Source organism: Monodelphis domestica, chromosome 1 (genome assembly GCF_027887165.1).
Source record: "Monodelphis domestica isolate mMonDom1 chromosome 1, mMonDom1.pri, whole genome shotgun sequence".
Taxonomy (NCBI): Eukaryota; Metazoa; Chordata; class Mammalia; order Didelphimorphia; family Didelphidae; genus Monodelphis; species Monodelphis domestica.
Window position 1 is genome coordinate 705,559,064 of NC_077227.1, and position 16,545 is coordinate 705,575,608.

At 46.8% G+C, this 16,545-nt stretch overlaps 1 protein-coding gene across 16 annotated transcripts in view; it reads left to right on the plus strand.

The window, feature by feature from the left end:
• Positions 1-2,391, plus strand: part of ZC3H18 (zinc finger CCCH-type containing 18) — a 95,240-nt gene extending 92,849 nt beyond the window's left edge. For all 16 annotated transcript variants that reach the window (XM_007477291.3, XM_007477297.3, XM_007477295.3 and 13 more), the window contains one exon: positions 1,423-2,391. In XM_007477291.3, the coding sequence (XP_007477353.1) occupies positions 1,423-1,627 (205 nt within the window). In that variant the 3' untranslated portion in view covers positions 1,628-2,391. The remainder of the gene's footprint in view (positions 1-1,422) is intronic.
• The last annotated feature ends 14,154 nt before the right edge of the window (positions 2,392-16,545 follow it).

A 16,545-nucleotide genomic window follows, 5' to 3' on the forward strand; every position in this document is an offset into this window, starting at 1 on the left:
AGCTAGTCGATCCCTGGACTCACCCCCAATACCTTGCCAGCCTTGAAAGCATATCCCAGGGTTCCCCTTCTCCAGCATGGAGCTAACAGTGAGGCATCAGAGGAATTTGCTCTTTATTATCTGTATTCAAAGGCAAAGAGAAAGGAGGATGAATAATATCCACTGACAATCTGAAAATCTAATGTTAGCTGTTTTCACACTTCGTTCTACCACATATTTCCTTAATCCTGGTAGCAAAGAGTCAGATTAACTGATTTGAGTTCCATTTCCTCTCCTAGTAAAGGTACTGATAAGCAATCAATAGACAAATAGCCTGGCAAATGGTCAGAACATTTTTGAGTACCTACTATGTGCCCAAAGCACTTAGAAAAGGGAACAAAAGGGGGATAAGAAGGGAAGTGCCCAGCCTGGCAAATCCAGTTGGAGCTTTGGGTGCTTTGGACAATTAAGTTCAGTGTGGATCTTTTTACGCTGTCTCCATTTCAGTGGAGGCGAGCAAGTGAACATACTGGGTCAACTGATTTCCTTTCAGAAAATCAGTCTCCCTTGAAGCTTTTAGGTTCTAGGACCTCCAATACAGTGTTATTGCCAGAAAAGTTAACTGTTTATCAAACTGTCATTCTGGAGTCCTTTGAGGACTCCATGGAAGGAGAGACCTAGAGAGATGAGACCCACTCGGAGGGAGCGCCGACCCAGAACCTTCTGACCTTGTTAATGTAACTCAATACTTTTCCACCCTTTTTTTCTCCAAACTTGATCCTCTCCCATCCTACTTGAAGAAGCCAGAAGCTGTTGCCTGAGAGTGAAGTTCTGAATAGGGGCACATTCTCAACTTAGTTTTCAGTGGAAATAATGTCAGTTAACATTTTGGAATCAAGTGATTTCAGTGCAGAAAGTAGTGAATAAAGAGTTTCGATTGGACTTCAACAGAGACTGATTGAATGGTGTTGCAATCACCATTGAGCCAAGATCATTGAGGCCTGTAGTACTGTCGGGAGTCAGAGCAGGAGGCCCCTTCTCTCCTAGCTTTGCAGGCCAGCTATTGCCTAAGGGTAAGGGCTGGTGAGGAAGTTAGTTGATCCGGGCCATTGGGGCACCACACAGAGGATCTCAGAAGTCCGTTTCCAAATGCACCTCGTCAGAAGAGCAGCAACTACATAGGCAGGAGACCTGCCCCAACCTCTATCACTCTGGGCATCCCAGGCACTTCTGGCCCTTTAATTCTTCAGAGATTGGCTGTGGTTCTTCTTTTTAGGCAGCTCCTCTCAAGGAGCCACCCAGACCCCATTCTCTTCTTTCCTTTTACATCCTGTAGGAATCGGGGTCCAGAGTAGAGCTTCCCAGGCCAATGGGGTTTGCCCACTTAGGTGGTGTCCACCTTTGGGCCCTCCTCAGCTGCTCTTATTTTTCTCTCCTTCCCAGGAAACGCCAATTATCGCCGCAGTCCAAGAGTTCAAGCAAAGTTACCAGCGTGCCCGGCAAAGCCTCTGATGGGGGCCCAGCCGCAGCTGGGGCCAAGTCTGGGAAGTCAAGCACGTTGTCAAGACGGGAAGAGCTCTTGAAGCAGCTGAAGGCCGTAGAAGACGCCATTGCTCGGAAGCGGGCCAAAATCCCGGGGAAAGTATAGCTCCTGGACCAGCCCGAATAGACTCTTACGTGTTTTTATAAATAGTGTAAGCGCAGCCATTTTGGATTGTGCAGTTAATGTCTTATTTTGGCTGCGGTTCTTTTTTAAAATTAAAAATAAAAAGGAAAAAAAAAGTTTCTCAGCTGGAAAAGAAGCCGCCCATATAATGAAGATGACTCTGATTCCCAGCTGCTTCCCAGCGAGATTGAGGATCAGTCCCTTTCTTCCCAGAGCAGAATCCCCTGAGGCAGACCAAGCCAGCACCAAGGCAGGCAGAGGCACACGCAGCAACATTTTCAATGTAAATTATAAATCCTGGACTCCTCATCTAGCCCCATTGGATACTTTGTCTCTTCCGCCTCCCCCAAACCCCCTTTTCTTTTCTCCTCCCCTCACCCCTCCTTGCTAGCCACGAGTCGTATTCTAGTTAGCCTTGCTGTGTGTTGTGTCTTCAGCAATGCCTTTCTATTTCCTGTGTAACAAGAAAACCGAATACTTCTGTGAACTACTGGCAACATCTTCCCCTCCCTTGCCCCATCCCCGGGATCAAAAATATATATATAGACATAGATATATATATATTCTTGACTAAAGTCTGATTGGGAAATATTTCCTGTCTTTTATTTTAAGCATCAGATTGTTTTAGTTGATTAAAAAAAAAGAAAGAAAGAAAAAAAGCAAGGGTATTGTTGGGGCATCTGTCTAATGAGGAGGGTCTTTTTTTTGAGGGGGTCTCCTAAAATAAAATATTTTGATAAACAGTTCTTCCTGCACTTTCAGTCATGTGTGACTCTTCTCCCATTTCCCATTCTCACCACTGATGGGATCTCCATCCACGCAACCAGCAAATTTATGATTTAAGGAAAAGAAGTTGTAGGTTCTGTTGGCTCTAGTTTAACAACAGCTTGAGCTGGGTGACTCAGTGGATAGAGAGCCAGGCCCAGAGACCAGAGGTCCTGGGCTCAAATGTGGCCTCTGACACTTCCTAGCTGGGTGACCCTGGGAAAGTCACTTGACCCCTATTGCCTAGCCCTTTCCCCTCTTCTGCCTTGGAACTGATACTATTGATTCTAAGGCATAAGATAAGGATTTTTTTTTCTAACCATAGCTTAAACTTGCATGGCACTTGCCTTCCGGACCTGTCCTCTCGATGAAAATACAAATGGGGTGCAGTGAGGGTGTAGACAGTTACATCAAAGCCTCACTGTACAGATTGAAAAGTAAAACCCGGTCCCTATAGGTTCCCTTGAGAGTGGTGCCTCTTCCCTTATTCCCTGACCCGTCTGTCCCCTTGGTGATTCGTGTTAAAACTGACTGACTTCTGCAGGAGGAACCTGCTCTTGGCCTTTCCCTGCCAACCTGGAAAGAGAGCCGGTGGAGGATGTCTTGTCTCGAGAATCGCTGTGATACGTAGGCATGTGGCTGATGCCCCTTCGGGCTGAATGGCCCCTTTCCCACAGACGCCTGGCTGTGCATCAGGAGAGAAGATGGCTCAGGGGTAGGCAAGGACATCCCTCTGCTGGAGCCCGGTGGGCCATCTGTGGGAAAGTGCCTTCCACCAAGAAGCCCTCTCCTGGCTCTGGTTGTGGCTCTGTCCCATTTGCCCAGTGCCCCCATTCAGAGGGACATGGACAGGCTCGGGCTCACGCCTTCCGTTTTTCCCTTTCTGATTTCTCTTGGCACAGCCCACAGGCCAAGACAAGATCATTTGAATATTAAACATGAAAGTTGGGAATTGGTTTGCTTTTCCTGTATTTATATGGGTGTGTCACCTTGATTGGATTCTTAAATTTTTGACCTCCTCATCCAATCGGATGACTCACATTTTATGTAGTCCTTGAGGTAGGGAGTACCAGCCTTATGTTCATCATTTTACCAGATAAGGAAATCATCTCAGGTTAACTTATTTGCTTTATGGTCACACGCCTAATACGTCTCTGCGCTGGGGTTTGAACCCTGCTTTCCTAATTCAAGTCCAGGAGTGACACTCTACGCTCTAGAGCAGGTTTTGTAAGTCAAGCCCAAAGCGTGTGTGGATACTCGAAGGCTTATTCGGTTTACTGGCCGAGTGTGAGTGTGTCACAGGTCACGGGTGGTCTAGAGGCTCAGCCCAGCGTGGCCCCACTGCAGCCAGAGCCTCCCCTTCGGTTCCACTTGGGATCGACACCCCTAAATAATGGGCTTCATACGAGAGGTGAGAAACGTCGGCGCTCAAGAAGCGGAACCGTCTACACGTTCGGGGGTACCTCCATGTCCTTAGATGGATCTGAAGGTTCTTTTTCATCAGCAACCAGACCATCAACTTAGCGAGGGCTGTTTTCCTTAGACGGAAAGTCAGGCGCCAGAGAAGGCAGCGACGTTCCCCGGGAGTTGATAGAAGGGCCAGGGCCGTCCCCCACTGCCCAAGTAAGCGTTTGAGTGATGGAGAGGGGAAAGGAGGTGATCGATTGTTTCCCAAGGGGTGGGATAGGAATGAAATGCCTTAAAAGTCTGTCTGAGACCCACTCGTACGCCTGCTTGCACGGCATCCTTCCCGAGAGCCAAGACCAGCACGCCGAGACAGCTTGGCCGTGTTTGCAGACTGCCGTGGGGTGCGGCCCCCGCTCTCGCTCCGCCGAATCTCCCCGGGACGCCCTCGTACTCTCGTGTCAATAGCTCGGCGTGGCCTCTTTTAAATGGCTTTTGCTGTGGACGCCACCTGCTGAGGCCATCAAGAGCTCCCTGACGAACAAAGAACCTTTTCCCTCCAGATGAAAGAGGCTTGACACGCCAGTGCACGGCTCCCTCCTGTCCACCTCGGTAAACTGAGGCCGTTCAACGCAGACACAACTTGCGGAAGGCTGGCTGAGTTCTCTGGAGCCAAACCGAATGTTTGTTCTGTGGAAGTTGCAGAGAGAAATTTAGCCTTGATCAAAATGGAACTGTCCAAAAGGAGGAGGGGCTTTGTCCCTGGGGGGCTTCCACAGCCGGCAGTCTCATTGAATTCATGGTAGAAGACGGTCCAGGTAGATGTTGGCCGCGACGGCCTCAAATCACATGCTATCGACTGAATAAGAGCGCTTCAGCCTCTCGTCGGATCCCCACAGCGCCTGTGAGGGGGGTCCCTGGGTCTCCTCTTCCAACTGCAGCTGCTCTGCTTTGGGAAAAGAAGCTGTCCTGGTGTAATTGTAGACCAACAGAACGCCAGCCTGTGAGCCAGAACAAAGACCCTTCTTGATCCTCGGAATCAGAACCTTAGAGCTCCCTTAGCCCAGCACCCTCGTCCTAGAGAGGAGGGGAATCCACTTCCCAAATGGGCGATGGTAAGGCGGAGGCTGGGGCTCTGCCTCCATCCCACCCCTCGGGAGCTTAGGCGTCACAGTGCCGCCCACCGCCATCCACCACTCGCCGAGGCTCGTGCCCCGTGGGGGGTGGTGGCTCTTTGGACGGACGGCACTCAGAAGAAATCTATTGGCAGCATTCAGCACCCACCCTGGCCTATAAACCTGCTCCCTGCTATTTGCCATCGTACACCGGAAAGAACCAAAGGATGGAGATGGGAAAGACCCAAGTTCTGGTTTTGTTTCTGTGTCTTGACTTACGATCTAACTCTGGGCAAAACTTCTCTGGGCTTTAGAAGCTTCCTTTGTAAAATGGGGGTCAATCGGAATGCCCAACACTGCCTCCCATCATTGCACAAAGGGACCCAACGGATCAGAAAGTGATGATAAACAAGTGTGTAAATGTAAGTTATCCATATAGCCGCATGCCAGAAACAAAATACAGAAGGGACCGGAGCGTGTGCCTAAGGAAATAATAAAAGCACATGTGTGACAGGCAAGTGCAATTTGGGGGTGAAGAAAGAGGGGGCCCATCACGCCTCCCCCACTTGGTGGGGAGATGGGATTTCAGGAGCTGCTTGTACCCTGGGTTAGAAAGGATCACAGAATAATGAAGAGGGCTCTAAGGATTATTGATGAAGAAACTGGAGCTCCAACTTGGTTTTAGGATCCCAGAGGCAGTCTGGAGAGAAGACTTGGTGGGTGATTGAGGAGCTTAGAGGCACACTGGTGAAAGGAACATGGGCTCTGACTTGGGGAACCCCCTGTGGACACGCTACTTGTGGGACTTTGCCCAAGTGACTAATGACCTCTTCCATAAAATGCGGTTGGGGAAGTGGACTGGACTAGATGTCGATAAACATTTATGAAGTACCTACTATGTGCCAGGTGCTATGCCAGTTTGTCCCCGATAATAGTAGTCCTTTCCACATATATGGACTTTCCCTCTCCCTTGACTGAAGGTAGAAAGGCTATAAACCCTTTTAGCCCTCTTTCTCCTTACTAATAAATGCTCAAAAATCGAGTAATAAACCTCAAGATTAATTTTTATTTTTAACAGATCAATACCGAGTATTGGTTCTGAGGCAAAAGAGCAGTAAGGACTAGGCAGTAGAGGTTGAGTGACTTGCCCAGGGTCACACTAGCTAGGAAGTGTTGAAGGAATAAAATAATGAAATGCAGAAAGGATGTATGCCAGAGTGAGGAAAACAGGTTTGCATGGAAGACAAGAGGCAGAGTGGGCTGAAGGAGAATTTGGAATGCTGGAACAATGAACTGCCAGGAGGGGAGAGAGAGCAGGGGTGTGAACCTGAGCTCTCCCTCTAGTCGGGCTTTCTGCTCTCCAAATTGATCCTGTTGTTCCTGCTGTTCTTGCTGGACTCCCAATCAACAAACCTGCCTCTTAGAGACATCTTTGAATCCCATAGACTACATTTACTCTTTCCCAATCTGACCTGCTACAACATCTCTGCAACCTTCACCCGGAACGTTTTGGGGATCTGATCAGTCAGACGGTTACTAGATCCTGCCAAGCTACAAGATCTATATTCCATCAAAGACTTTTGTTGATGGAATTAGACTGGTCGCCAGGCAGATAGGAGCAAAATTAGGCACAGAGGTAGTGAGTGTAACTTCAGCCTTGCTGAAGACAGAGAAGAGACCTTTTGCAAAGTCAGAGGGCTCTGGGACAGATAGAGGGTGCAAGAGTAGGGAAATTCCCAGTGCACCATCCTAGTTCTCAAACTTAAATATACTGTGTTTAAAGAAAGAAAGTCATATTGCATTGGGGGGATGAGGCAAGACTGACAGTACCATCTTGCCCTTAGGCCAAGGAGAAACAGTTATTGCAAACTACTACTCTACAAACCTTGTTTAAGGGTTAATTACCATTTTACAGTGTTTGAGGCCAGATTTGAACCTAAGACCTCCCACCTCCAAACCTGGCTGTCTATCCACTGAGTCACCCAGCTGCCTCTCCTCCCATTATGTCTGATCAACAAAAATACATTATTAATAATTACTATAATTATTAATAATAAAACAGACATTTACGTAATACTTAATGATAACAAAGCCATTAACTGCCCCCCTAGCATAAAAGTTTTGAAGGAGATGCATTAAGAATAGTAACAATGGAAGACGACAAATCTTTCAAGGATTGCCCAGGAAAGAACGAGATTGAGAAACATGTACTCTCTTAGGAGTTCTGGGCTTTCTTTGGGACACCAGTCAAAGATTCGAATCATGGATGGGATGCCATGGGAAAGTGAAGCTGTGAAGAGGTGAGAGTAAAGAGAACCTCATTATTGCCCTCATTTTATCACTCATAATGGGAATATTCCATATCTCATTAGAACAAAAGAGTCCATAAAAGTACAGTGCTTGGGTTGTGTGATTAGAGAGAAGATGTGAGTGAAAAATGGCATGGAGGTCAAGATTAGCTATTGCATTGATCCAATTTCAGTATTTTCCTAAATGATTGGAGTCAAATCGCATAAATTGTGCTCTTGGTCCACTAGAAACTCATTCTGTATCATTTCATATAAGTGTGTCCACATTTCCCAAACTCTTCCTTGTCATCGCTTCTCTTGAAACAGTTACTCTCCCAGGACATGAGCTACAGTTTATTCAGCCATTCCCCAATCAGGGGGTGCCTGTCGTTTCCAATTCCTTGTTCCAACATTGGGGGTTGAGGGCCAATTGGGACTTGGAGTCATTCCATGTTTTCTGCCAGATCATCACTGGCACAATCGTAGGCTTAAATCTTTACATTTTCCATTTCATCCTCATAATTTCCAAGCGAGGCAGCCGGAGTTAAGACCTGACCTTCCAATCTGGCTCCCATTTATGTGTCTAGACAGTGTGTGTTAATCTTCTTCCATGCTCTCTCTTCTGCTTGTAGTGGGCTCCAGCCACCAACATTGCATCTGCAGGCTACCCCCCTACCCTCCAGCACCCTCATCCAGAATGTGCACCTTCCTTACCTCTGCTAAGAAGATCTCCCAGCTTCTTTCAAAGCCTGGCTTGGGGACCCACTCCTACCTCGGGAATCCTCCAACCATCACCATTTACTCCTTGTATGTTACTTGGTAGCTATTCCTTTCTTATTTATATGTTGTGACTTCCCTCCCACCCTTAGACTGTAAGCACCTCGGGCAGAAACTGAGGTGGTTTTGTTTTGGTTTTTGGTCTTTGTAGCCTCCCGTGCAAGAGGGGGAAGGGAGCAGCCCCCTCCAGCACACTTGCCCTAGATACCCCAACACAGATCTAATCCAAGCCCTTTATTTTGCAAATAAGTCAAACTGAGTCCCCAAGAAGGGAGAAGATGGCTTGTCCAAGGCCACAGATGGAGTAAATGGCGGAGCCCTAATTCTAACCCAAATCTTCTGAATCCAAAGTCAACTCCTTCCACTCTTCCACTTAGCTCTACTCTTGTCTCTGTGGAGAGGCATCTCAGCATTATAGATAAATTATAGATGCTACCCATGGAATCCAGAAGACTTGGGTTCAAAACCCCAGCTCTGTCTCTAGCTGTGTGACCAGGGACAAAGCACTGACCTGAGCTGCAGTTTCCTCCTCCATCAAAGAGAAATGATGATGGATATCAACTTTCCTGGACTAGGTAGCATAGTGGATAGAGAGCCAGGCCTGGACCTGGGGGAGGGGAGGAGGGAGAGAAACAGACAGAGACAGAGAGAAGAGAGGAGGTGATGGAGAAAAAGAGACAGAGACAGAAGAGAAGTGGGGAGGAAGGGAGGGAGGGAGGGAAGGAAGGAGACAGAGAGGAGAGGAGAGGACTGAGAAAGAAACAGAAGAGAAGTGGGGAGAGAGGGAGAGAAGGAGGGAGGGAAGGAGACAGAGAGAAGAGGAGGGGACTGAGACAAAGAAACAGACAGAAGAAAAGTGGGGAGAGAGGGAGGGAGGGAAGGAAGGAAGGAGACAGAGAGAGGAGAGGAGGGGACTGAGACAAAGAAACAGACAGAAGAAAAATGGGGAGAGAGGGAGGGAGGGAAGGAAGGAAGGAGACAGAGAGGAGAGGAGGGGACTGAGACAAAGAAACAGAAGAAAAATGGGGAGAGAGGGAGGGAGGGAAGGAAGGAAGGAGACAGAGAGGAGAGGAGGGGACTGAGAAAGAAACAGACAGAAGAGAAGTGGGGAGAGAGGGAGGGAGGGAGAGAAGGAAGGAGACAGAGACAGAGAGAGGAGAGAAGGGGACTGAGAAAAAGAGACAGAAGAGGAGAGGGGAGGAAAAAAAGGAGATGGAGAGATTCAGTGACAGAGAGAGTGGGCAGAGTGCTAGGTGCCCTACTGAGGCCATTTCGTATTATCTTTGTGTCTCCCCTTCCTCTGTCTCCCTCTTTCTTCGCCTCTCTCTGGGTATCCCCACCCAATCATCTCTCCACCCACCCGGTGCCAGTCCCGGAACAGGAGCGCTGGCCTCGCGCCTAGAGGAGCCGGCAGGGCAGTGCGCGCTCTAGGCGGGGCCCCTGGCTCCGTGCCCTGGCTATCTGGGGCGTCGGAGGAAGTCGCTTCGGTTTTCCGAAGGCTGGGGCTGCCCAGGGTCCGGGGCCGCACTCATTTCCCGCCCTTCGGGCCGCGAGGTCGCCCTTCGGGCCGGTTCGACTCTTTGCTCGCAGGCTCTTTCCAGTCTTGCCCAACTTGGGACTTCTGCCGCTTGCCCCAGCCTGGGGCTGCCCCACAGGTGACTCTCGCCCGGCCCTGGAGTCCCACACCCCCTGGTCTCCCCGCCCCGCACCCGGTTTACGGGGCATCTCCACCCATACTCATACCTACCCCAACCTCCGCTCAACTTAGAGGCCCCAGACCTGAATTCCGGTCCCGCTCAAATGTTCGTCTCTTCGATCCTCAGTTTCCCCATCTGTAGAATGGAGTTCCTATGTGCCCCACCTGCCCCAGGGAATGGAAAGCTCTTTTTAAACTTAAAACGCTCTAAAAATGGCAATTCCATTGCTTGTGGACTCTGGAGGGGGGGAGAAGGGAGGGAGACAACACCAATCACGAACATTTGGAAAAACTTATGTGGAAATTTGTTATTAAAATAAAGATAAAACTAAAGCTAAATAAATAAATAAAATCAAAATGGCGATTGCAAATTGGGCGCCCACAACCACACCTCACCGGCCCTTAAATTTCCCTCCCCTCTTCTCCGTCCTTCTCTTCCCGCTCTCGCCCCTTTATGCCCAAGGGGAGTCCCATTTTCCCAAGCGAGCCATCGCAGGCTTCTGGGAGCCAAGTTTCCCCGGCCTGCCCCTTTTGCTGCCCACAAGGAGTCCAGGCGGGCCTAGCCCCGACCTTTCCACTTCCCGCCGCCAACAGTCTTCTCGGCCTTGCCTCTTGGGGTCCGGACCTCCGTGGGCCGACGGGAGGTAATGGGATCTTTTCCGAGAGGGCTGCGATCCGGGAAGGCTAGCTGAGATGAGCCTGGGGGCATCCACATCCCTCCTCCTCCGCAGTTGGGAGGAAGTGCTAGTCCCGCGGAGGGAGCTGAGCGCAAAAGGGTCTCTAAAGGGGAGCGCGCTCTTGCTCTTCACTTTAGACTGCAATCTCGCGGGAGCCTCACAGAGCGGCGGCGGAGGGGTCCCAAGGATGGTGGTCTCCCTTTACAAGACCTGAGGAAACCAAATGTGGCCTCCGACGCTTCTAGGTGTGTGACCCTGGGCAAGTCGCTTAACCCCCATTGCCCAGTCCTTACCCCTCTTCTGCCTTAGAACCAATCCACAGTACTGATTCTGAGACGTAAAGTAGGGGTTTAAAAAACCACGCAGAGCATTAGGAAAGGCGGCTGAGGAAGCTAAATGACGTGTCTGGTGGGTTGGGGTCCACTTCGTACCCAGAGCTCCTTCCTCCTCCCATGCAAGGGGGCACCATCCCGCTGTTCCATGTCCCCGAGCAGAGAAAAGAACAGGGAATCGGGAATCCGAGTGTCTGGGCAAAAGGCGCGTTTGCTCTCTTCCTTTATAAAATGACGGGATTGGATCTCGAAGAGCCGATCCAGCCCGAACTTTTTATGATTCGGACGTATTGGTGCAGTCTGTGGGCGAAAAACCCGGAAGAACACCCCCCCCCCCCCAAGAAAAGAAAGCCAAAGACCCGGCGAGCCCAAACTCTCTTCTGCCACGTCGGCAGGCCAAAGGCATGGGAAGCTCTTTCCCCAATTTCCAAATATCTGTGTGCCTGCCGGTGACCCGGGTACGAGGCGGGGGCCGGGGAGGATCATGGGGGTGGAGGGAAAGAGGGGAAGCCCAGACTCTGGCTATGGGCAGCCCCTCCTAGGAATCCAGTGGTGTTCCCAACACCAGTCAGTGTTGCTAAGTTAGAGCCACAGTCTCAAACAGACACGCCTCGTTTCCCTTCTTGATTAAAGTTCTTGCGGTCTGCTGATTTTAAGGGAGTCTGGAAAAGGACTCATTGGCGTGTCATCTCTATTGCGTGCTGCCTATGTGGCCTTGGGGAAGTCATTTCCCCCTTCTGACTCAACTATGAAAGGAGGGGTCTGGATCTCTAAAGTGCTAACTACCTAGGTTCCCTTTTTTTTTTTAACCTTCCTTTCCATCTCAGAAGCAATTCTGCATATTGGTTCCAAGGCAGAAGAGTGGCAGGGCTAGGTGGTGAGAGTTCAATGATTTGCACAGGGTTACACAGCAAGGAAGTAACCTAAGACTTTGGATCTCTACACCTGACTGAGCCACCTGGCTGTCCTCTAGCACCCTATATTCTAACATAGACCCTTCCAACATGAACATTCTCTAAGAGGTAGGAAATGTTCCAGGTCTGTGTTGAGTATCTGAATTTGAACTCTGATCCTGCTACTTACTACCTCTGTGACTTTAGGAAAGTCCTCTCTTCCCCTCAGTTTCTTCATCTGTAAATTAGGAGATGGGAAATAGACCAAGTCACCTCAGACTCTAAACTTGGTGTCTAGGAGAAACTCAGAGTGTGGCTTTCTTTGCCTTGCTGGTATCCATCTTTGGCAGATTTCTCCTGACGCTATGAAAGAAAGCCTTGTTCTTAGTGAGATACCAAGATTGAGTGGAATCCAAATGAGTGCAGCAGGGGGCAGCAGAGTGGCTCAGTGGACTGAGCGCTAGGCCCACTGATGAGAAGTCATGGGTTCAAATGTGGCTTTAGACACTTCCTAGCTGAGTAACCCTAGGCAAGTCACTTAACCCCCACTGCCTAGCCCTTGCTGCTCTTCTGCCTTAGAATCAATTGATTCTAAAATGGAAGGTAAGAAAATGGAGACAGTAGAATGATTTTTTTTTTCATTTCAAAGTAAAATCATAATATCTGCTGTGTGACCCTGGGCAAGTCACTTGACCCCCATTGCCCAGCCCTGACCACTCTTCTGCCTTAGAACCAATACAGAGTATTGGTTCCAAGATGGACGATAAGGTTTTAAAAAAAACATTTTGTGCAGTAGAAGGGTGCTCAGAAGATTAACATTGGCTTATAAGAGGGAAAGAGATCGAGCTGGGTGAGCGTAGCTCCTCCACAGCCCTAAGTGCACTTAACCACCTCCCAGCTCTCACTGGAAAGCTCTTCTACAAAGAGGTCATTTAAAAGGAAATGATTAAGCAGGAAGATGAAGGAGAAGAGGTGACTGGGCCAACAAATCCTGGAATCAGCGAGCACTCCACTTCCCCTTCGAGTCTGAAATCATCAGCGCTTCCGAGCTGGAGGGGATCTGCGAGCCCATCCGTCTCGTCCAACCTGTACGTGACCAAGGATCCTACACAGTATTTGCTAGCGATGGAAAACCCAGTAGAACCCAGCTCTGAGGAGGAAGCCTAATTGTTTTTTCTTACACCCAGAATAAATCTGCCTCCATGACACCTCCCACCCATTGCTCAAAGGGAAGCCTTCTTCCAGAGGAGAGCCCTTCCAATATCAGAAAGCTAGTTGTCAAGTTCCCCCTGTGTCTTCTCTTTAAGCTAACCATCCTCAGGTCCTTCCAAATAGCCTTCTGTAGCGTTATTTCAAGAACTGCCACCATTCTGGCTGGCCAACCTTCTCTGGACCCTCTCCAAAATAAAAGATCCACACGCAACCATGGAAAAATCTTCTAAATCGATAAATAAATAAAATTTAAAAATAAAAACAAAAGATTCAACTGGCTGATCAGGGCAGAGGAGGATAGTGGGGTTGTCACATTTCCTTCTTCAGGTGCTTCTTTTCTTAAAGCAGCCTGAACTCACAATTCTTTCTTCTGTCTTCTTGTTCAAGTCAATCAAAAAGACCCAGATCACTTCTTTCTTTCTTTCTTTTTTAATAAAACCCTCACCAGAATTCTGTCTTAGAATCAGTACTAACTAATCAGTACTACTTTCTAAAGCAGAAAAACGGTAAGGGCTAGGCTATGGGGGTTACGTGACTTGCCCAAGGTCACACAACTAGGAAATGTCTGAGGTCACATTTGAATCCAAGACTTCCCATCTCCAAGCCTGGCTCTCTATCCACTGACCTAGCTGCAAACCACCCCCCCATCCCCATCCCCCCACCCCAAACAGATCATTTTCACACAAACCATAATTTGGCCACTCCCAACCCTTGTTTTATATTTGTGAAGTTGACTTTTTGAGCCCATGTTAAGATTTTGCATTTATCACCATCCTTTCATCTTTCTAGATCTGACCCAACATTCTATTATGGGGAGAAGAAAAGGTCATACGTCATCCCATGAGTTATAGCCTTGCAGAACTTGTTATTAACTGAAACTATTAATAGCTCCTAGACTTTCAGAGCTATAAGGAACTTTTGAAATCTTCTAGCTCAAAATCTTTCCAGCATAATCATCAATGAAACAGCTAAATGGTGCCGTGGATAGAATGTAGCAATTGGCATTAAGAAGAACTGAGCTCATATCTGACCTTGGACACTTACTAACTATGTGATCTAGGGCAAATAATTTAACTTCTATTCTAACTCATCTGTAAAATGGGAATAGTAAGCTTCTACCTCTCAGGGTTGTTGTGCAGATCAAAGTGCTTCACAAACCTTAAAACACTATATAGGACAGTTGGGTGGCTCAATGGATTGAGAGTCAGGGCTAAATAATGGGAAGTCCTGGGTTCAAATGTGATCTCAGATACTTCCTTACTGTGTGACTCTGGGCAAATCACTTAATCCACAATGCCTAGCCCTTACCATTTTTCTGCCTTGGAACCAATACACAGCACTGATTCCAAGATAGCAGGTAGGTTTTTTTTTTTAATTAACAATTTTTAAAAGCACTATTTAAAGTTAGCTGTTAGTTCCAATCTAATAAAAAAAAGTGAGATGACTTAGCCAAAGTCACAAACCAGCAGATCATAAAATGGCAAGTGCAACAAATGAGAAACTGGCAGACAAGAAATGACAACTATGAGGAATAGGAAGAAATGTGAAGATATTTATATGAAGCTAAGAAGAAAAAAATCCAAGCAGCCATTTGAGAACAGCAATTCTAGAAAACAAGATGGAAAGAAATGCCTAAACTATTTGTACCCTTTCTCTCAAGACAATTATATATATATATATATATATATATATATATATATATATATATATATATATATATAAAGTAAACCCTTTCTCCCCAAAAAAACAAAGTAGCTAGAAATTGATGGTTTATTATGGGATATTTAAATATTTCTGTTGTTTATTTAGTATTTCTTTCCTGCCTGTTTATCATGAATAATTCTTCAATTACCATGAATGATTGAAATCATGAATGACATTATGAGAAGTAGAGGTTGGCCATAATTTGGACAGTCTTGTCTTCCTTCTGTGGTCCCCAGCCTACAAAGCCAGAACTCTGGGCTGGAGGGAGCTTGGGTTATGCTCTATGCATCTATTCTAGGAGAATTTGAAAATCATAAAGTCAGGAAAGATGAAATAATGAGTAATAACAAAGGGGCAGATAGGTAGTTCTGTGGATAGTGTGCCAGACCTGGAGTCAGGAGGTCCTGGGTTCAGATGTGACCTCAGACGCCTCTTCTAGCTGTGTGATCTTGGGCAAGTCACTTAACCCTGTTTGCCTCAGTTTTTTTATATGTCAAATGACCTGGAGAAGGAAATGGCAAACCACTCCAGTCTCTTCATCAAGAAAATCCCAAATGAGGTCACAAAGAGAGAGTCAGACATGACTGAATAACATCTAGCTATTTAAATTTCTGTGTCCCCCTCCTCAATTAAAAAATGTAAGCTCCTTAAGGAGGTTTTTCTTTGTTTTTTTGGGGGGGGGTTTCAACATATTCCTAGCATTTGGCATATTGCTTGGTAAACAGTAGGAGTATGATAAATGCTTATTGATTCTTGAGTGATTGATTCAGATGTCTTCCTAAACTTTTCTAAATTCTTCCAATTGATTGTTTTGTCTAACATGGTAATATCTCTTTCTGTTCATGTGCCACCATGTTTTAGGCCATTCCCCAATGGATGGGCACCTCCTTTGTTTCCAGCCCTTGGCTAATACCAAAAGCACTGCCCTACCTATTTGGGCACATGTTTCTGTCATTGATTTCCTTGGGGCAAGTGGCCAGAAGTGAGATCTCAGGGTCCAAGGTGACGATATCTTGTCACTTTTTAAAAAACAACCTTATTCTAGAATGATTGGACCAATTCCCAGTGTTGCCAACAGTGTAATCAATAGACCTGTCTTTGGGAAGCACCTCCAACACTGGATATGAATGAACATTGTTTGTTCCATTGTTTGTCATCCTTTGTAATTTTCTGAGTATGAAGTAAGACTGTAGAGATGTTTTGATTTGCATCTCCTCTTATTAGTGTTTTGGAATGATCTTTAATAGGATTTTATTTGCAGTTCTCCTTTTGAGAACTGTTTGTTCATAGCCTTTGAGTCCAAGCTCATTTGAACAATGGATAATTAGTGACTGCAGATCATGGGAGGGAGAGTGTTTAGTTTCCAAAAATAGCCTAAATTGTTTCCTCTGGTTCTTTGAGCCGACTACTGGCCTTGTTTCCAGGCACCAAAAGAACTGAGTAAGTTTTGAGGATAATAACAAAGAAAAGTCTTTTTTTAATGTTTGTTTTCTTTTCTCCCTCTTTTTTCTCTCCCTCTTTATTCTTTCCCTATTTGCCATTCACTGTCCTCTTGATCTCAAATCTCCATCTTTGCCTTCATTTTACAGGTGAATAAACAAGACCTAGTAAGATTTTTTTAAACCCTCACCTTCTGTCTTAGTATCAGTTTAAAGATAGAAGAGTGGGAAGGGCTAAGTGACTGAGGTTAAATGACTTGCCCAGGGTCACACATTTAGGAAGTGTCTAAGGTCATATTTGAACCCTAGTTCTCCCCATTCCAGACCTGACACTCTATCCATTGGGCTATTTAGCTGCCCTCCCCTCCAGATTATTAATTTATTTTTCTTTATTTTATTTTAATAACAAATTTCCACATAAGTTTTCTAAAATTATATGATTCATGTTGTCTCCTTCCCTTCTTCCCTTACTGCTCCTGGAATTGACAAGCAATTCAATCCCTCGGTAAGATTATTAATCTATGACTTTCCCAAGAGCCCAATGGTTGTAATTTAAAAAAACACAATTTGAACCCAGGTCCTCTGACTCTACATTCTT